Genomic DNA, 21,681 nt, shown 5'->3' with positions numbered 1-21,681 from the left:
GGAAGGCAGCTTGAAAGAACAGGACCCACCTGGATCCTGCATCCACTGAGTGGATCCTGTTGCAGTGCCTGTGTCACAGAAGGGCAGAATCAGTGAGCATCAAGAATTGGAATGGCTGACCACAAAGGCTGCAGAATCTCTGTTCTTGTACTCACCTGGACAAGGCCTGAGCAACTGGAGCTAACCTGTAAGTCAATGGTGCTTTCAGCAAGAGGTGACTAAATACCCTCTAGAAATCCTTCCACTCCAAATGGTTCTATTCATCTCAAACTTGAGCTTCAGCAGCAGAAATATACTTTATTATATTTAGCTGTTTTCTTTGTTTCCTCTTCCAAGTGCTCTTTATTTGGAAGTCAAAGCACAATCTCCTGAACCATTAAAACAAAACAGAAAAACAGACGTATATAGAGTTCTGGACATGCACAAAGTAAGGATCAAAACTTCTTTCAGATTTTCTCTGAAACATTACCCTCAAACTAAGCACACAGTGTCTCAAGAGTTGTACGTATGCTTCTTCCCTTTCCATAAAGTTGCCCTGGGAATTAAGAGTCCACTCAGTGGCCTGAGTCAACGGACCATTACTCTGATATCTTGTACGTGCACCTCTATCAGAACAACACCTGATCAGGAGAACTCTAAAATCCTACCCTTTTCTCCAACACTTTTTTGTTACACAAACAGGGAAGTCCTGGGGGAAAAAAAAGTTTATAACAGTACTTCCCTAAAAACATCTGGACATTGGTTCAAAATAACTTTCAAGTTTTTACGCACATTACATATTCACAGTATCCAAGGCCTAACAAGAAACATGTACAGTAACTCAAGTCACAAGGCATATACATTTAAAATCTGAACTTAAATTATCAATTATATATGAAGAGCAATTTTGCAGCAAAACCCCAAAATTCTGCTTCTTCTCTCCCCTCTGTCCTATTGTCAGACATGTATAAGTCAATATGCTTTTACTTACTAATTCAGACCAAAGAAAACAATATGCATTAACCGGCTTAGTGACATTTTATTAAAGTAATTTTTCAGGTTTCATGCTCCCCTCCCCCACATATGTGCAAATTTCTTCTTCTGGCACTAAGCCACAGACCAATTTTGACATGGAAAACAGCTGTAGGAAAAAGAAAATCAGAAATTATCTTATAAATGGACACATAATACATTACAGTGATCCCTTTAGTAGTCAAATGGTTCATGAACATTATATTTTATGTAATATCACAAATGCACAAAATATGCTTTCCATATGATTGCAAAAACAGCAGCGCTCTGGAGCCAAGTGCATGACTTAATATTATAATAATGAGTCTACTTCAGTGTAGTGGATTTTAATAAGACTTTAATAATACTGGTATGAAGCCAAATTACATAATGTCCCAAAATATGAAACAAAGCTTTTGTAGAGAAAATAAAAGCTCATTGAAGTATAACCACATTAAAAAGAAAAAAACCAAAAACAACAAACCAAACAACCACCAATGTTATCTAAACAAAGCCATTAGGCATACTTAATTTTTAAAAATCAAATTAGAGAAAATGAACTCAAATCTATTCCCAGATCTCCAGATAAAATTAAAAAGGATATTATTTTAGGCAACATTTATGAAAATGGAGGTACTATGTCAGCACTGGGAAACAAGCTAACACCGCAATTACATCTTTTGGCATAGATATGGATATGGGTTGAATATCTCCAATTTCTCTCAAAGGACAAAAATGATTCAGTTACCTGACAGGTAGAATTTAAGACTGAGCTATGTTGGATTATCTAGGAACAGCTTAGACCAATAAAATTATTTTCTTTTACACATGAAAACAAATTCAGTGTAGAAGTCCCAGAGGTAAAGCACCAAATTATTTATTCCCTCAAGCCCCTTCAATTCTGGAGTCTTGGGGAAACCAAGGATTTGAAATCACCAGTAAAGCTCACTCAGGCATGGACAATTCTCAGAACAGCTTCCTCTCTCAACCCTCCCCAAGTATGGCAATGTCAGATAGCAATTAAAAGAAAAATCAGGATTTCATTTGTTGGGTAACAAGCAAAATGGCACACATTCCTAAAGCTGTAAAACCTTTTAAATATTAGTGTTATGCTAGCTGGAAGATTAGCATTTGCACGGATAACATTTTTTTGTTCTTTATTAGGATCGGCTGTGAAGATCCACATATCCAACAGAGATCAACATCTATCAGCATATTCCACGTACCACTGGTTACAAGTACTGCTGTTAAACTGAGGCTGAATCTATGCTGACAGCCCAGCAGAGCATGTGGTGATGAATACAGGAAGAATCAGAACAGTTAGCTTTATTTATATTGTTTCACCTACGTGTCTCCATTTTTTAAGCAGTTTTGATAAAGGCATAAAACATTTTAAGTAGATTTAGATTCCACATGACAAGATGAAGTGAGCGGGACATTTTATGCCTTGGATTTCTTATAAGTCTACTTTAGCTACAGAAACCATTAAAAAGTTGCAAGTAACTTCAAGATGAAAGGCATTAGCAGCTTTTTAGAAAAGGATAATCATACTCTTCTAAAGACTTAATGAGACATAATTCACAGAAGCTTTTGACTTGGTCTGCTGTTAATCGAATCAAAGTCGATGACGATCTTGTTACACTTTGGCTTGAATTCCCTAAATAAAAAAAGAAAAATACATAGATTAGTTAGTGAGTAGTTAAAACATTTTGCTTGCTTTAGTTCCAGCTAAATTTTTGAAGGAATAAAAAAATTCCAAAAAACACATCCTTGGATTCTTGTAGTTTTCTTCTCTATAGGAGCCAATTATAGTGCACCACACTGAGAGAAACCTGGACAAGAAAGACTAAGACAAAAAGACACATGGGGTGGGTTACCCTGTACATTCTTCAGCTATTGGAATCTATAAATTACCCAGGAGTCAAAGGACTTTTACCAACTTAGCTGCAGGTGGTGGCATAATGTTGCCAGTGATTATTGTTCATATATATTAATATTTCAAATATTTTAATATATATTTAAAGATCTAGGTACAGATATAGGCATCCAGAAAAAATATATTTAAATCTTCTGTATATATATATGCATATAAAAAGATATTTGGAATACATTTTGATAATATTGATATTTTGATCAAATTTTTCCTGCCAAGTTTTAAAAAAACACTTTCAAGCTTAACAGAGTATGTTTTGTGGAAGGGAAATAGATCACATTATGCCATACTGGGTAAAACCCAAACTAGTTAAGAGGGAATAATTTAAAAATTGTAACTTTAGAACTCTAAAATTAATACTGCCGCAAAATGTTTCCTTTTATTATCATTACAGCATCTGCTGCAGCAATTAGCAAGGAAGGTATACAGGGACTGAGCATATATTTTCCAGTCTACCAGTAAACAAAAGATTATGCAAATAGTGTGGATTTAGTGCCTAATTAAGCTCTGCAGTTCAGTTCAAGAGATTCATTAAGTACCACCTACACCCTCAGCAATCGATACAAGGATAAGTAACAGTCCACGCAGGAAAGCACATGCTGCTGACCACAGAAACTCTGAAGGCTTTGTTCTGAATAGCAATCTGAAATGCAAGAAACATCTCTCACCCTGGAGAAGTTACAAGATTTGACTTGCAAGAGAATGATTTATGCTTCTTAGTCAAATAGTCTTAGTAGACAGGAAATACACCGAAGGACTAAAACTGAATTTCAAGTACTGCTGTGTTTTTCCATGGATGTTTCTTAGCCCAGTAGGTATCTTTCATCCTAAAATTTTATCTGTCACAATTGTTATGTTTGCAAATTTTTCAAAGTCTTTATATTAATACTGTAAAACTTTTTAGAGTTGCAGAGCCTCCCTGACTACATAATTAGCCTCACCCACAGCATGCTGCTCCCATCAAACTTGCTGTTGAACAGATTGTCTTTAGGTATCTCTGACAGTGTCTTTAAAAACCCCACTCTTGAAACATTTTTCAGGTTATCATTACTTTAAGGCAAATATTCCAAGTTTTATCCTTTTCTCACTTAAAAGCCGACCAAAGAAGAAGAACAGCTGTAAGTACCAAGAATTATTTATGGGCAGCCTGTTTGACACCTTCCCAAACTGACAGCAACAACAAGATACTGAAGTTTCAATAAGGATGGAGTAATCCACAAAAACAACAACAAAAAATCAGTTGGTTGTTTCAGTCCAACTCATATGATGACAGGATAATTCGGGTTCCATGTGACTTCAGGGGATCATTTAGCCCTACCTCCTGCCCAAAGCAGGGTCAAGGAAGACTCTCCCAAGTACAATGTAATAAATAACCACCCCCTTGGCAGTTTCACTCCCATTCCAGGAACAAAATGAGTCATGGACCATTTTCTCATACCAACGTTTCAGAACTGAACTCTAACCACACACAAAACAAAAGAATGGTGCAACAGTTCTTCTACAGAGCAAGCCATCTACAAACACTACAGAGGAATAAAATGCTCCATGACTGAAAGAAGAAAAACATTTGCCCTAAAGTTGGTATCTTTCACATCCCCATTTTTTTCATTCCAGAGTAAAAATAAAGTTAATTCTCTCACCTGTATATAATACCTGCCAAATCAAACATCCGCCGTGCAGCTGTCATTTCTGTAGTGTCATGATACTTGTCAGACATGAAAATAACTTCCTTTATGCCTAAAGAAGTCACACAGAAAAAATGTTAGAATTACACAAAAAAAATTAGTGACATCTGGTGCACAAAATCAGAAGAGGCAGCATTCATCCACATGCTCTCCAACTACTTGGTACACCTCTACTGACAAATGTATGCTGTGTAAAATTGCTGAATGATCTTGCCTAAATCACTTAGGCAGGGGAGAAATATAAAGGCTTCAAAAGAGAATTCACGAGCGTTTCATAGCTGATCAACACCTTCCTGTGTTTGCCAGACAATATGAATACCAATACACTCCAATTTAGTGCTGACCTAAGTGCAAAAGGAAAAGCATGAGTGACTACATTGAGAACAAGCAGCCAATCTACCTTGAAGACCATTTGATTTTGATTCTTTAAGTAAGAGAATTGTATGAAGCACAAATGCAGAATATCATCTTCCTTCACTCTTCACCCATCTTGATTTCAAACCATACTGAACCAAAATAAAGAAGCCTTCTGTTTGCTGCTTTCTTCCTGTGGCCATTAGTAGTAACAGACACTCCCTAAAACAGCAACCCATGCTGGGACTGCATGACTTTACTCAGTGAGCAAAATACATGCTACTTTAGGCAGAGATTTTTACAGAACTGAAGCCTGCTGCAGATACTGCCTAATCTCAAAAAAGGAGACACATTTAGGCCAGCACACTAGCTGCAGTGGCACAGATTTATAATAATTGTAATGAAAGACATAATTAAAATAGGATCATAGAAATCTTATGACATTTATGAGCAAAGATATTTTAAAAATCTTCAAATATCTACTATGCATCACATTCAAATTAAAATTTCATGTATATACTCCCAACAGACCTTTTGTCATGCAGAAGTTTATTTCTTTCTGCCCTACTCTATTCAATGTGCCAGAGCACAGTAAAATTGACAGTAATTATATGCAAAGCCTGTGTTGTTCTTTGGCAGCTCCTGGTCTAAGAAGTTACAAACCTAAATTAGAAGCACGTTTAGAATCACAGTAGATGCAATTAGCACTGGAAAAATTTGGCACCATTCAGATGCAAAAAACCCCCACAAGTAGCATCTTATGAGGTTGACAGTGCAATTAATTTAGATCTAACATCAGCAATTTAACATCAAATACATCTATTAGAAGATGCCAATGAGCAGGCAGCATTGCAACCCTGAAAAAGCAAGCTGGCACTACTGCTTACCTGCCTGGATGATGAGCTTTGCACATTCATTACATGGAAATAAGGCAACATACATGCTGCAGCCTTTCACATCAGCTGAGTTTTTGTTCATGATGGCATTCAATTCGGCATGGCACACTGATTAAACAAGGGAAGAAACAATTCATAATGCTGATCATTAAATAAATTGGTCAAACTAAAATTAAAGTGTTACAATATAATTGCTTGCATTATATTCAAAGGCAAATAGCTTGCACAGCTTATCATAAAGGGCAGAGAAAGAAATAAAAGCAGAAATACCAAGATCAATGAAGGTCAATTGTTCTGACCAGGCTGCTGATTAGTAATGATATCATTAAGAGCATTAGCACTGCCATTTGCTGACACCTATTGCAGGCAACAAAGCCGTAGGCTGTGGGCCAAGCCATTGCAACCACCCTTAGTGAAGCAATATCTCACAGCTTCACAACTCTCTGGAGTATCTAACTGCCAGTATAAAACAGCTCATTTATGTGTTTACATGCACAGATAGGAACAGTCTTATGGTTGTAGGAGTGCTCTGTGTGCTCTTAAAGGCAGCAGAACGGCCAAGTAAAACCCAGCTCCGTCCTCTGGGCCTTAGAAAGGCTCAGCACTGCTGCAGGATTCTCCCAGCCACAGAATACACAGGACACACTTGGCCATAAAACATCCAGCTTCAATATTAGAGTGACTTTACTGCTCATTAAAAGGTGCCAGACTTCATAAGCAGGAAAACAAAGTCCTGTATTTCTCCATGGATTTGAGAGAGGCCATCCTGCCTTGCTCCACCATAACACAGCAGCTCTTTCAGGACAGACAGCACCAGTGTTCATAATGAGTACAGGGCAGGTTATCTAATGTGTTACCAACATAGCTGAGAAGAACACAGTTTCTGTGTTGTCCATAATCAAGCTCTGAAAAAAACATAAGGATCTCTGCAAGAACTTCCTGTTTACTCCTAGGAATAACAGCAAGTTGCATAATTTATACACCTACCTACTAAGAAACTGCCTGCTGCCCTGACTTCTTAAACAGATGCTGAAGTGCGGTGTGGGTTTGAGATCATTTAGAGACCTGCATGTGCAGACAACTTTAAGAGGTTTTCCACTGCTTGTTTTGAAGAACAGATTTTTTTCAAAAAGTCGTTTTCTTCTCCCTTGTGCCCATGTGAAAATTAAAACAGACCAAGCTGCACAGCACAACTTCATCGTAAACTTGGTGCTATATTGCTGACCTCTGTGTGAATGATCTCACCACACAAATAACTGAGCACAGTACCTTCAACACGCAGGAATCATTGCTGAATGGAAATGTTTTCCATATGGGCTAAATGTCTACATGGAATTTTCTATACAACAGCTAATGCACTACAAATTTACAGCCTAACTTCCAGCACACAAACTTTCCCATGCAAGCAAGTAACAAAGGACTAAACACTCGCAAAAGAAAGCTCAGTACTGGCTTCCACCACGCCCATGTTATGCTGTCCACATACCTTCTCAGAACCAGTAAAGCCAGAAACCAACACAAAACCCAGGAAATTGAAAAAGAAAAAAACCAGCCAATATCCAAGAACCATCACATTAAGGCATCTTTCATTTTTACTGTTTCTATTGCAATTATTATTGGGTCACCCTGTATTTTAAATATATACCATTAAGTGTATGAGAGAGGCAGGTAAACGAACCAATACATTTAGAAAATCCAGAAAATAAGTTGAACTCCAAGTGCAATACTAAGTTGCACCAATCTTATAAAGCCTTTACAATAAATAGTCAGAGAATTATTTTTCTGTGGCTACAGAGGACTGAGTAAAAGAGTGACATAATTTCCACAACTGGAAGTAGCGGTTATGTCAACAGGACAGAAAAATCACTTTTAAGTTTCTTTGGACAATATATTTGTGTTCTAGGCAGCAGTTTAAAATATAGAAGGCATCCAGAAACAAATATGTTTTCAAAGGCTCCCAAAACTAAAAAAAGAAACAAAACTAATAGCTTTAGTAAATATTTTTCCTTCACTAAAACTCAGAAATCTTCAGCTGTAAAACCAGACAAGTTTCATTATTAGTACTGCAACAAGTTTCCTTCCTGCACTAATGAGAGAAAAAGGTTCTTTTGGCAGACTTCTAAAAACTTTCAAAAACAAACCTCTTCCCAAGCAAAAACAAGATCAGGCCAAGAATAACTTAGAGAAGATAATCAGTTGGAGCAAGGAAAAACCATAAATTTTGCCTCCTGACCATCTTCACACAATCTGAAGTTAAGAAAAATTACAACTATCCCATGTAAACAGAAGACACAGAGACAGCAATAAGAAACAGACAAATCATTCCAAGACAAAAAGTACTCAAGTCTACAACAAACCCAGCAAGTTTTCTTTTCAGATAGAAAATTAGGTACATTTTTCATGTGCCTAACCAAGTATTTCTTACTGAACTTATTGCAGAAACTAGTACAGGACCAGCACCTTGCACTGACTCCAGAGGTAATAACCTTCCATCCAGTATTACTTTTTTGGTCTACTGGGCTATTAAATACCAAACCATTTTGTCTCAGTTGCTGTTATTTGAAAGTATATTCAGGTAAGCTATCATTACACATTGTAATTTGTTTTATACATCTCCCTAGACATGTGCTACTTATAAAGGTTTATTATGCCAGATGGTTCTTAAGAAGGTGCTGGCATCAGACAAGTATTTTTAGGCTTTGTCCCACCACTTTTAATTCCCTCTTACTCATATTCACCTCTCTCTGACAAATAGGCATTGACCAGGTAAGACAGGTCTATGACCCCCAGATTCTTCATACAGACCTCCCCAGCTTTTTTGAGAGACAGAAAACAAATCCAGAAGTCCAAAATCCTTCTTGTTAATGACTAACTTGTTTATATTTGGGGTGTTATGAAGTTTTCTAAGCTGTTAAGAGCTACTGCTAGTAATTTAAATTGTTCTCTCTGAGACAGTAAGAAGCTAACTTAAAATGGCCTTTTACAGGTGCACAGTTTTCAGAACTCTGAAAATAGTTATCTTTAGGCAGACTAGTGAAACTAAGAATTTTTACAATACCCTATGAGAGGCTCAAGAGCTTTGGTTTTAAAAAAAGAATATTCACATGTAGCCAACATAATATCAAGTCCACAACAGTGGTTTCCATTCTGGAGAAGTAGCTTGAAAAGTATTCTCAAAAGGCTTCATTAGCTGAAGAAATAACCATGCAACGAGAAGTTAAGTGTGTGCTCTGACATTCCCACCACCTGCTACTAAGTTCATGAGAGGGGAAAAAAGGAAAAAAGCCAAAGAATGACTGCTTCATTACTGGTAGTATTAATTGCTAGTGTTTCTGTCTCTTATTGCATGCTGGTTTGTGTTGCATAGCTGAGGTAGCACTCATCTTTAAGCTCCCCTGTAAATAAGAGACCCCTGCTTACCCTATAAATGGTACCTTTTCAGGATTAACACTGAACATGAGCATGTTCCCAGTGGGTTGCAGAGTCAGAAGTACTCTTCCCACACCCTAAACGTGTTCTGACTAGCAATTTCATGAGAACCACAAGACTAGTCAAGGTGCTTAACAGTGTTTAAAGGCTTACATGCTTGACAAAGAGCATGCTAAGGACCACCATAATTTTCAAGACCTTTTAAAGAAGCAATCAGAGGAAGGGCTAAGGAGAATGACTTTTTAGTGCTATTAATTACTAATTGAGCCAGAGTAAGAATTTTGTTATCCTTTACTTGCTGGAACTCTGACACTGGACACAGCAAGAATCCCAGAAGGTATCAAAACATTAATTTAAGGAATGGAGTCTGGAGTGACAACCACTGGAAGCAGTGGTTGATGAATCTGGAATTTGTAGAATGACATCTATTTTTCTCAGCCTTTTTGAAAGCATAGGGATGGTTGCTGGTCACTTCATTAAGGGCAGGCAGGACACTGACACTGGGCTGGCACTGCCCTCAGCCCCTCCTGCTGTTCTCTCTCTCCCCCTCTGTGCTGAAGTGCTGTGGTCAGGGCACAGAGGCAAGGATAACAGCAGCAGATTTGTTGGGAGGCCTAGCCTCTTCAGACTGCAGTAAGAAAAACAGAACCCCAGCCTCACAGCTTTCTTCCACAAGAACTGGAAAGTGAAGCTGGGAACCACTCAGCCATTTATGAACATCACAGAACTTGCTGGGTCAGACCAGAGAAACACCTCTCAAAATGTGAGCAGCACTAGCTAACTCACCCTATTTCACAGCTTCTCCCATCCTGCTCCAAGCTGGTTCTACTCCTAGCAGAACACAGAAGTGTTTCTTAGCAGGCAAGTAGAAGAGAGGAACTATTGTTTCTAAATCTCCAGACTTTGTACAGGTTTGATGTATGACACCAGAATTGGACAAAAATCCATGCAGGACGAGAGTGAGTGGCTGTAAGAGGAGACCATTTCCTATAGATCCCCTTCCCAGCTGAAGCCTCATCTTTGCACTGCCAGTTGGAGAGAGCACCACACTTCCTCAGAGTGCCTGAGCAAATTTTGTGCTGTCAAAATAACAGCTTCTACAAAACTAACATTTGCCTGAATATTGTTGAGTGTTCATTTCTCTGAAAAATTGACAAAAAGCTCATAATCCTAACACAAGGAAATGTTGATAACAGTTTGTTTCATTTTACACAGCAGGTACTGTTCAATTAGAGCATAATTTTTGCCACAGCACATATTTTATCATATTTGAACCTGTATAAATATTTGTAAGCATACTTATTCACTATTTTCTGTATTGCTCAGAGGTTTCTAAATTTGCCAGTCATTTTAATTTAAAACCCTTAATTAGAGACTGGTTGTCAAATGGATGTTCTTAGATTACAGTGGAGACAGAGGGCATAACAGGAGCACAGCAACTAGATTTAGTGGGAAGATTTGCATTAATAGGACAAAAATGTAGCATTTAAAATGATTGGTGAGAGGAAACTGAGCATCAACAAATCCTCAGATTCATCTAACAGAAACAGAGGGAACACTTTTGACTCTGAAAATGAGAATTTTGCCTAATTACTAAGAAGCTTCTGCCCATAGTACTGAACACAATGCTTCAGGAAGAGCTTTCAATCTTAGTAAAACTGGCCTTCCATTTCTCTCATGAGCACAGACACATCGCTGCTGCTGTTACTGACTGGCAGCCTGGAGCCAGTTCCAACATAACGATGACATCTTGATTTTGTGCAGTGAAAAATGGCACTCTGCAGAACTCTGTGCTTTCTGATGTACCAAGGCCATACTGTTCAAATATTCCCCACAACCAGAAGAAGGAAGAGCCTCCATCCACTTCAAGAGTCTCATAAGGATGCACAGTACCAACACACGTGATCCACGTCACTGTTCCTGTAATATCCAAATGCCCTGCAAATGTTTGCATCCTCTAAGGAAAGGTGAACACTAACTACCACGATTTGATGCCTTCTCTCAGTAGTAGCTCAGGTTACACCTGGATTTCCTAATCAAGCACAACACTGCCCCTAACAGTGAGCTGAGCAGCAGCCATGCCTGAGGCTGTGAGACAGACACATGCAGTATATTGCAGCAGACATAGGTAACCAAGGCCAAGGTAACCAAGGCCAATTTCAAACCAAGTTTCAAGATACAGGAAAATTCAAGAGTGACAGGACTTGTTTAACCTCACAACTGAAGGTCAAAAGGTAACTGTTACCAGTAAGTGCACAGGGAAGGAGGGAGGGTTAACCACAAGAAAAGCTAAGAAACATTGCTGGCACATGGAACAACCTAAAAACTAACGACAGATAAATTTAGGGTAGAAATTGGAAGATTTTTAGCATTAAACAGTAGCTGTAGCTGATCAGAGCTGTAAGGTCAGTGCATCCATCAGTTCTTCTGGAGCTCAATAAATTTATTACACGATCACCTAACACCCTTCTGCAAAGATTGCTTCTGGGTCCAATCCTCTACTGTGTCTATGCTGCTAAACACACAGGGCCAGGGACTGACCCCTGGCCCTGAGGCCAACTGGCACACACTGGCTCATGCTCATCTCGGGGCTCCATCAGCAACACAGTGCCCTCAGGCCTCTTCCTCCAGCTCCAGAGTCCCGTGGCACACACAGTTATTTTGTATGTCTCAGTTCAAAGTGCATAAGGAAGTGAGAAGACTTTTATGCAGCCCACCAGAGAGGGATTTTCAGAGCATGAAACAGTATGTGTTGCATATCTGCCAGTATGCCTGAGGGAAGGAGGAGGGTTAAGCACACCATCTCAGCAGGCTTTGCACTCTAAGCTATACCTGATGACTGTTTTCTTTGCAGTCTTTTTCCAACCCTGCCCTCCAGAACACCACTGGAAGAGCAAGAGTGAAGCTTCGTTCTGGAGAAAGCTACTGAGAGTGGTGCAAAACACGGGAAGTGAGCTCAGCGTGTATGGCTAACCCACCAGAGCGCCCAGGACCAGGTGGTCAGCACTCAGAGCCAACCCCAGACCTTTTCTGTAGCACTGCAGATGCATGAAGTAGCTCCAGAAGACATCTTCCAACTTAGTGTGGTGGTACATGCACAATTACCACAGCTTCACCTAATAAGCTACACTGCAGTGATGAAAGTGCCATCAGTCCTGTGGTTAGCGAACGGAGCTCACAGATTGCACTGTCTCTGAACAAGCCAGTCAGGAAGATGCAAGGATAACAAGTTCAATTTACACAAATGCTGTGATGATTAGCAAAAGGAGAAAGGAAAAATGACAGTTTAATGAGATTTTAGCAGCAATTCTATGTGTCTCTGCATCTACCAAGAATTTTTTTAAGCAGAAGACTTTTTTTTTATATATATTTGTCTGGTCTGTCAACTGTGCTATCAAGATTAATAAGAAATTGCTAGAGTTTAAATGATCTGTGAATTACAAAATAGGTTGTTTATTCATCACAGCCGACACTTTGTGTTACAAAGTTGTGATTTTTTTAATGAGGTGAAGACTAAAATAATGGGGGGAAGGGCAGCAGTTAAACCAACTCCTGGAAATCAACTCAGCACTCCAAGCTGTTGTTAGTTAGCTCGTTTTTAAACATCACATGCTCCTCATCTTCTGCAGTCAGAGTTAACAAAAAGAAAACGTTTCTCACATCGTATTGTACAAAGATTCCTCACAGTACTTTTAGTTTAAACTGATAGCTCAGATTTGAGTGCCTGGAACGTGCTCCAATGCCAGAGACCACCCACGCTGATTTTAGCTCAGAACTGAGAACTTACAGCTGCATAAAAATTCAACCAAAATCAATATTCTGTTTTCAGTGCTTTATATTTAATCAATGGGCTAACACTTGTTTTCTCACCCTATAAACAAAGAGCAGTCATATTAAGTTGTACCATTATGGTCACAGCACTCTATGTAAAACCAGTGGCTCAGAGCAGACTTCAAATTTGGCTCTATATTGGGAATACACCTGTTACAAAAAATAATATAAATGGTCTTGAGAGTTACCATTAGAGGTTTTATAATAAATTGGTGAAGTGAACAAGGATAAAGTACTGAGGTTTTAAGAAGTCAAAAATATCAAACTGATGAATTATGTGCTGAGCTACTGCATATCATCTTTCACTTCAATGGTATAGAAAACCAGTAAATGATTTTTAGAAAGAGCTCTGAGTGAGCTCAGACTATGTCAAAACTCATGCAAGTTTAATTTCTCTATCACACCAATTGTTAAAGTTACAAGTAAGAAACAGAAATAGTAGGCAGAGATAAATACTGGTCACTGGAAGAGAGTCAGTATTTCTCTCCAAAATGTGAATTCTTGTGCTGACTTTCCCCTAACCCACACAGAGAGAAAGAAAATTTCCCAAGGGTCTGATTCTCTCTTTTGTGTTTCTCTGCCCTGCCTGAGCTCAGGGCAGGCTGAGATGCAGCAAATGTTGAAGAAGCTCCTGTTTTTCCTGTGCCTGTGGCTTCTGCTGCGTTGGTGTCACACACAGACGCGCAGCAGGAGCTGGAGTGGGTGCAGAAAGATGAAGGGGGACTCAGGGAAGCACGGGGACTGTATGGTCTCCTATCAGTCCTAACCAAGGTCTCTTCCCCACACCGGATCCAGAAGAGCCAGCCCTGCTGATAGGGCCCTTAAAGTCACTTACAGAAGGCCAAACTATGCCTGCTGCAAAGACAAATGCAAGATCCAAAGTAGCATTCGACCACAATTACCATGAAACCATCCTTGCTCTTTGCTCCTTTCGTCCACTTAGTAAATGGGAATCACATCAGAAGCTGAAATAAAGAATGAAAGTCACCTCACCCATAGAAGGGTAGACCCACAGCACACAGACTTCAAGACAAATGTTCAGCTTCTTTATAGTGTATACAACCTATGCCATCAACACCTGGAATGGAAATTTCCCACAACTACTGGAGTTTATAATTTTAATACCTGTATTTTAGACCAAATTACTTGTTTTACCTATACACACGCTGTAATTTCTGTGCAGACAAACACACAGAATCAGCAATCATCTGCATGCACTGCAACTGTTTGCTAATGAGCTGCTTCATGTTTACAGGCTTTCACTACCCAAACCAAAATGGATATTTATAATATTTATGAACCTATTTCACCAAGAAGTCAGTCCTTCAAAAAGACTGATTCTTTATCCTGGTGTACCACATATGGACACATTATCAATATCAAGTGAGTGGAAGAAAACTGATTGATACTTCACCAGCTGAACTTTCATAGATACAGACACCACAAGTCTAACCTGCCAGCCACAAGAAGCCTTACCATAAGGATATTTTGTGTCTAGTCTATTTGCTCCTGTTCTCGTCCAGGGTAGTACATCATCGCTGCAACCATTAGGCATCCCATTGTATCCAATTCCAACAATCTTGTTTTCTGAATTTACAATGCAGGCACCAACCTAAATAAAATCAGATTTACATAGTACTAAAAGCATGAAAACAGTATGTCAACAATGAAGATGAGACATGAACAGTCAGTCCTATGATTTTCTTTTAAGAGCTACAAGCTTCACTTAGTCACACCATGTAGTAAGCAGGGCTACAATTGTACCTAACTGGTGGGGCTTTGAAATAAGTCAGGGCAGATATAACTCTGCTACCCCTCTGCTCATGCTGCTCCCATCCCAGCCTGCCAGCACTGTCTGCTTCAGAAATAACCTAGTTCAGGGAGCAGAAACAGCACTGAATGAACCCTAGTAAACACACAAGTTCAGCTCCCCAAACTGGCTTTCCAGCAGCAGTAGGAGGAATAGGTTCTGAAAGATGTAACAAATATAAGTGTTGGCTTGTGCAGGCCTCACAAGACTTTGTGGCTTGTTGCAAACATGCACTAAAATTCCAAACCTTTTAACTCTCACCCTTTATTGCTGCAACCTAAGTCTACAAAGAGACTCTTCTTAAAGAATGATGATATGTCCCATTTTTATGTTTTCTACCTATATTTTTTGTTGAAATTGTTGCAGCAGTACTAATTTTAATTCACACAAGGTGTTTCTCAACCAGCCCTTGGGTAACAAAACTTTAGCCCCAAGTGAATAACCTTCAGAGAGCTAAGTGCTGTAATGGACAGAAGGAAGTGAACAGATTATTTTTCTGTGATTTGCTTCCTGATTTTTTTCACACAAAGGATGATGACTAACAGGAAGACTGGATCCTGCAGAACAAACAGCATGTTTCAGGAGCTGTATCAATCACCTGAAATCAATATTGAACAATACTGAACAGAGGCACATGAAACACGTGAAAAATGGAAACAGATAGTGAAGCATAGGGAACAGGGGATCCTGAGGGAGGAACTAACTAGAAGAAAATTCCAGTCAACCCAATAACAAACAAATACTCTTACAGGTGAGGAAAAGAAACTTGTAAAATGCTGTGTCTTAAAAAATTACAACCTAGAACTTCCAGCAGTTTTATCCTCTTGTAAAAGTGACTATATTTACTGGAAAAAGGAGACAAAATGCATGTAGTATTTTAACTTCCAGATGAAAAGATGATTTATAAAACTCCAAGCTACAAATGTACACAGAATTATACATATGAGGTCAGGCCCAATAAGAGAATTTTTGTAAGGGAAGGTGCTGACTATGTTAAAAACTGAATAGCTATACACTGAAATAACTTTTATTAAGAAATTCCTGAAACCACTATGTGTACATCTGATGTGATAGGCAATATAGATTAGGATAGATTAGGTTATCTTATTATTATATGTTACCTTCTTACCTGAGAGTTTGGATCCTTACTTCTTTGTGCTGACAGAAAAGCTACTGCCATAAAATATTCAGGCCATTCCAAATAATCCTCTCTTTTTTTGCAGGATGCTTCACTGCTGAAACAATAATTGACAGAAAAAAGCAGCCATCAGCAAACACCACAGACCTAGAGTTACTACAAATTGTACTATTTTAATGTGCTCAAGTTTAAAGTAACCAGGATCAGAATGTGGCTAAGACCACACATTCACTAATATTTTGATAGTAAAACCATCAGTTTCAAGTGCTTTCCAGGAACTTATACATGCAACATTTCCTTTCAAGGAAAAGGCATCAAGCAAGGTTGCAAATTACATTTTTAGATAAGAAGGCTGAGATATTCAGAGCACTGAGCAATTCAAAGACAGAGCAATTTATCCTTTATAGATAACACCTTGTGTATTTCTAAGCTTCGGGTATATCATGTGCTGCCATTCTTCTCACCCAAACAACATAATCTTTTTTATGATGACTGTGATAACTGCCAACCTCTAATCTAAGTTATTTTGTACTTCTGCCTACAAGTGCTCAGTAGCTTCCTATTTGGTAACTTCCTCTGCAGGCATTAATATCTGTTATCACCCTAAGTTTACCTCTTGTTACAACATTTACCACCAAAGATCTGAGGCCATTCCAACAGTTCCTTGCTAATTTTCTCTTGTGATTTTGTCTTATGAAGCCTTCTGAAAACTGACAGGAGATGGGTTCAAGAACTTTTCTTTTAGAAATAGTACACAGAAGTGCCACAAAAGGTTTCTTCTTTTCCTGCCCTGAAGGGTAGATTTGGGGGAAGGAGGAAGGATTTTTCTCTTGCCTACTTATGGGTGAAAGCCTGCTCAGACAGTGTAAGACACAACAGGGGAATTTCTGTGCTTTTCAGCTCAAAGAAGAGAAAGGCAGATATCTCCCTCTCCACATATACATTTAAGCTTTGAAAATTTCAAACAGAAGATCAAATTGAAAGAAATTTCCCCCAAACTTTCTCACCTATCATTGCTACAACTTGAAAACCAAACCAATGGAACATCACAAATATAATGATTTAGCCTATCAAAATACAAGGGGCACAGTACTTTTCTTTTTGAGCTTCTCTTACCAAAAACTACAGGTTAGGACCAAGATGCCCATCTTGTGATGTACAGCCATGCAGAAAAATTCATCACAGGTAACTGCAAGCAGCAAGACATCTCCTAGCAACACTAGTACCAGCACTTTCAGAAGACAAACATTAGCAGACAAGTGTTTAGTTAATCATTATTTTTATAACTAAAACCATGTATTAGAGGCTTGCAGTTAGCTTGTCATAAAAGAGGTTACAGTCTTTGAGTGAAAACAATGATGAAACTGTACAGAAACCTACAATGTGCTATTTACCAAAGACAAATTGCTAGTTTTGAATAGTCTGTACGTGGCACATTACAAGTTAGCAATTTTGGCTTGTTCTTGGAATGAATGAGGATCACCTTTAAGGCCACCATCTCAAAGTAAGGAGGGAAGAACACACACCCTTGATGTAACCCACACACCTCTCTCACACTTTGACAACATTGCAAACAGTGCCCAGAACTGTCAATTGTCAAAGCAAACACACGAATCAAGTATGTGATTCTAAAAATGCCCAAACTGACTTGATTCACTGTAACTAAAGGGCTGGGGCTATATCCTACCAAGAAGAAAAAGTGCTCAGAGCAAGAAGAGATTAAACACATACCCTCACACCACTCTGTGCCAAACTGAACTTTGCCAGGTTAACTAAAACATCAAGAAAATGTTTCAGCTATATGATTATTTAAAATATCTCCAAAAAAGGGATTTACAACATCTAAACCACAACTGGACTCTCAATGATCACTTCTGGCTAAGTGACATTCACAAAGATGTCTTTGGAGAGGGATAAAACACAATGCAGAACTACACTGAATAAACCATTCTGGGAAAAGGGCCCCAGAAAGATAGCAGTACTCTGAACTAAGAGGTTGTGAGATCTCCTTTTGTTAAATCATTCCCTAGCAACTCTACTTCTTCAAAACATAACAAAAGCTAGTATTTACAAATACAGAACTGTATGTAAGTGGAGGTCCCTCAGAGCACCAACTTCACAGGGAGAGGAGCATAGCTAAAAAATAAGCAGAAGGCTTACATCAAAGAGAAATAAACACCCCCCAAAGCCCTTACTCAATTACTTCTACTTAACATCACCATGTCTGGCAAGACAATTCCCTTACTCAGTGCACAAGAACTCAAGAGTGTCAAATGGGTATAAACCACTTAATTTCTGATTGAGCAGAAGCCAAGGCCTTGGCTAGCAGTCAAGCACATACATGAAAATTAGTTTATGGATTTGGGGCAGCTGATAATCTTCTTTATGCTCATTTGCAAGCTCTAGAATTGCATGAATGAAAGCTACTCTAGAAAATACTATAGCTAGCTGTAAAACATGCAATCAAGGCTTACCCTTAGGATAATCCATAAGAACTTCTGAATAAAAATAACAGAAACTGAAAGCTATGAAGAATATTGCTAAGAACAATGGGGAGAAAGAAAAACCTAAATTTTAGAATAATTAGTAGTCTATAGAAAATTTTGTAAATGTTATTTCAAGGGAAAATAGAGAAAAAGATTCTATAACTAGAGAAAACTGCCTCCCTTTTCACTTCTTTTTCATCCATCTAGGCTTCAAGTAAGCTGTGACACCGTCTGAAAAAGGAACAAATGCCATTCAGCTACTTAAAAAATGGTCTAGCATAACAAAAATTTATTTTGAGAATCCTAAAACAGAATTTGTAATCTCAAATTTTTTCATACGACAATTATGACAGCTATACAACAATATAGTAGAGCAGGAGGAGTGGAGGGTATCAGATCAATCTCACTCTTTTATTAAGTTTTTCCTCTGCTTCCTTATCTTTGATGTCATGTGCATTGTATTATAACTCTATTCGAGCAGCATTATTCCCCAGTATCATGTATACTACTGAAGACCAACTATCAATACCTTGGCATTGAAATCACAGGTAAAAAGTGAAGCGTGTATTAAAAATAAGAAATAAACATCCTCAAATAAGCTCTTCCTCCCCAAAAGCCAAACAGGATACTGGGTCTTGATGACCTTTAATACAAGCTTCTTATTTAAATCTCATATTTTTTTATCATTACTAGATTAAATGAATGTGGGATTTCCTTTACTTTGGGCTTCTCATTTTTCCCATCATATAGGCACTGAGATAGGGTCATTACATATTCCGTACTGGGAAGGAAGGTTTTCAAAGGGAAAACTCAATCTTTCTTACAGAAAAACAGTACTCAGTTCACTGCAAATTAGTTGTATTCACAATTTTCTTGGGAGATAACCCATCAAACCTGTAAAGATAAACACTGTGTTTGAATACTGAGCCTCAATGAAGCAGTACAGGAACACTTCCCTTCACTGAACGTACTTCACTTCTACAGAGTCACTTCTGACTTTAATTAATTGCCTATTACTCACGCCGGTCCTCATTTCCGGAAATAATGAACACAAGACACCCTGCCTGCTCTTCTTCCCATCCCAGCGATTACGAAACCCACGTCAAACAGGCCGTGCCCTCACCACCGAGCCTTCAGGGGCTCCAGGAAACGCCTCCCCACCGGGAAGGGCCTCCCCCGGCACGGCGCTGCCCGGGAGCTCCCGGCTGCGCGGACCCTTCTCGCCCTGCCTCGGAGGATTCCAGCTTCCCTCCCTCCCGTCCCGGAGGATTCCAGCTTCCCTCCTTCCCTCCCGTCCCGGAGGATTCCAGCTTCCCTCCTTCCCTCCTGTCCCGGAGGATTCCAGCTTCCCTTCCTCCCTCCCTCCCGTCCCGGAGGATTCCAGCTTCCCTCCCTCCCGTCCCGGAGGATTCCAGCTTGCCTCCCTCCCTGTCTCCCTCCCGCCCCGGAGGATTCCAGCTTCCCTCCCTCCCTGTCTCCCTCCCGTCCCGGATGATTCCAGCTTCCCTCCCTCTCGCCCCGGAGGATTCCAGCTTCCCTTCCTCCCTCCCTCCCTCCCTCCCTCCCTCCCTCCCTCCCGTCCCGGAGGATTCCAGCTTCCCTCCCTCTCGCCCCGGAGGATTCCAGCTTCCCTCCTTCCCTCCCGTCCCGGAGGATTCCAGCTTCCCTCCCTCCCGTCCCGGAGGATTCCAGCTTCCCTCCCTCCCTCCCGTCCCGGAGGATTCCAGCTTCCCTCCCTCCCGTCCCGGAGGATTCCAGCTTCCCTCCTTCCCTCCTGTCCCGGAGGATTCCAGCTTCCCTCCCTCCTTCCCTCCCTCCCCCCTCAGAGGCTGAGGTGGCCGCACCTCCCGCCACCAGGGCTTCCCCCGCGGCCCGGCCCGCCCAGGAGAAGTTTAGCCAGCCGGCGTGCGAAGGGAGCGCAGTGGCGGTGGGGGAGGGAGCCCGGGCCGGCGGGCGGGAGGAGCTGGCGAGGCCTCCCGCGGGCCCCGCACTCGCGTACCCGTTCCGCTGGGGGCCGGGCTGGGCGCCGCTCATGGTGCCGCTCATGGTGCCGCGGCCACGCTGCGTTCGCCGCTTTCGCCGCTTGGCGCCTCAGCGCGGGCGGGCGGGGCCGGGGGCGGGCCGGGGGTGCCGAGCCGCGCCCCGAGCGGCCCGGCCGGAGCCCGGCTGCGGACGCGCCCCGGAGCTGATCCCGCTGCCACGAGCCTCCGCGACACTGTACACCAGTCACTGTTCAGCTTTCTGACAGATGTTGCTTCTAATGTTATGCTTTGACATAAGCGTGCGGGTTTCGCCCTGCTCACGCTGTTGAGGTAAATGTTGTTTATTTAAGCTTGACATTCACGTATTAAAACGTCGAAAAATCTGAGTTTTTATTTGTTCTCTGCATATAAAATTGATGTGAAAATTGAGTTATGGTTTATTTATTATGGTTTATATACCTCCAGCTGCTGCTAGATCGTAGAAGTCTCCCACGATGCACAGGTAGCTGAACATATATATTTATATATATATGTGAAAAATGTGTATTTTATGATTGGCTTTTTGCAAATATTAAAATTAATATTACATGTGTTATGTTAGAAAGTTATGCTGGATTAATTCTCTTAAGTTGTGTGTTAAATATAGTTTTAGGTTATAACATAATGTTAAAATAGAAACTGTGCTATGTAAGATACTTTTTTTAAAGAAATGACTGGCAGTGAGATAGCAGCCAGAGGACACCTAAATCTTTCAGAGAAAAAGAATTTATTGCTCTCTTATCAGAAGAAACAAACTTCTTCCCACCTCGCTCAGCCATGAAGATGCCATTAGGATGAAGAGGAAGAAGTTGATGATGATCAGACAGAATCCTGTGTTTGAATTGAATTTATGCATCATGCATGAGATGTATGAATATGCAACAGGCTATTGTTTTTAAGGGTTAATCCTCTGTTAACGGGTGTCCTTTTGCGGGCTTATGTTGCCCAGGAAAAGGTACCTGGACTGTCTGTAACTCTTTGTTTCTATTGTCTCATACTGTCCTAATCCAAATTGTCCAAATTATTACTACTATAATTACATGGCTATTTTTATAACCATTTTATTACAATTAAACTTTTAGAATTTTAAAAACAAGCGATTGGCGTT

At 40.1% G+C, this 21,681-nt stretch overlaps 1 protein-coding gene across 4 annotated transcripts in view; it reads right to left on the bottom strand.

The window, feature by feature from the left end:
* Positions 1–1,041: 1,041 nt before the first annotated feature.
* DCTD (dCMP deaminase) overlaps positions 1,042–21,681 on the bottom strand; it is a 59,105-nt gene continuing 38,465 nt past the window's right edge. For 2 of the 4 annotated variants that reach the window (XM_058024470.1, XM_058024471.1), the window contains exons 3-7: positions 16,058–16,163; positions 14,595–14,730; positions 5,850–5,966; positions 4,564–4,660; positions 1,042–2,647 (exon numbers count right to left, since the gene is read on the bottom strand). In XM_058024470.1, coding sequence (XP_057880453.1) covers positions 2,569–2,647; positions 4,564–4,660; positions 5,850–5,966; positions 14,595–14,730; positions 16,058–16,108 — 480 coding nt within the window. In that variant the 5' untranslated portion in view covers positions 16,109–16,163 and the 3' untranslated portion in view covers positions 1,042–2,568. Of the gene's footprint in view, positions 2,648–4,563; positions 4,661–5,849; positions 5,967–14,594; positions 14,731–16,057; positions 16,164–20,551; positions 20,636–21,681 lie in introns of those variants that run through there. The other 2 variants (XM_058024467.1, XM_058024468.1) reach the window with 2 other exon arrangements.

Source organism: Melospiza georgiana, chromosome 5 (genome assembly GCF_028018845.1).
Source record: "Melospiza georgiana isolate bMelGeo1 chromosome 5, bMelGeo1.pri, whole genome shotgun sequence".
NCBI lineage: Eukaryota > Metazoa > Chordata > Aves > Passeriformes > Passerellidae > Melospiza > Melospiza georgiana.
The sequence above is the reverse complement of the archived record's forward strand: the minus strand, read 5'-3'. Positions and strand labels throughout refer to the sequence as shown.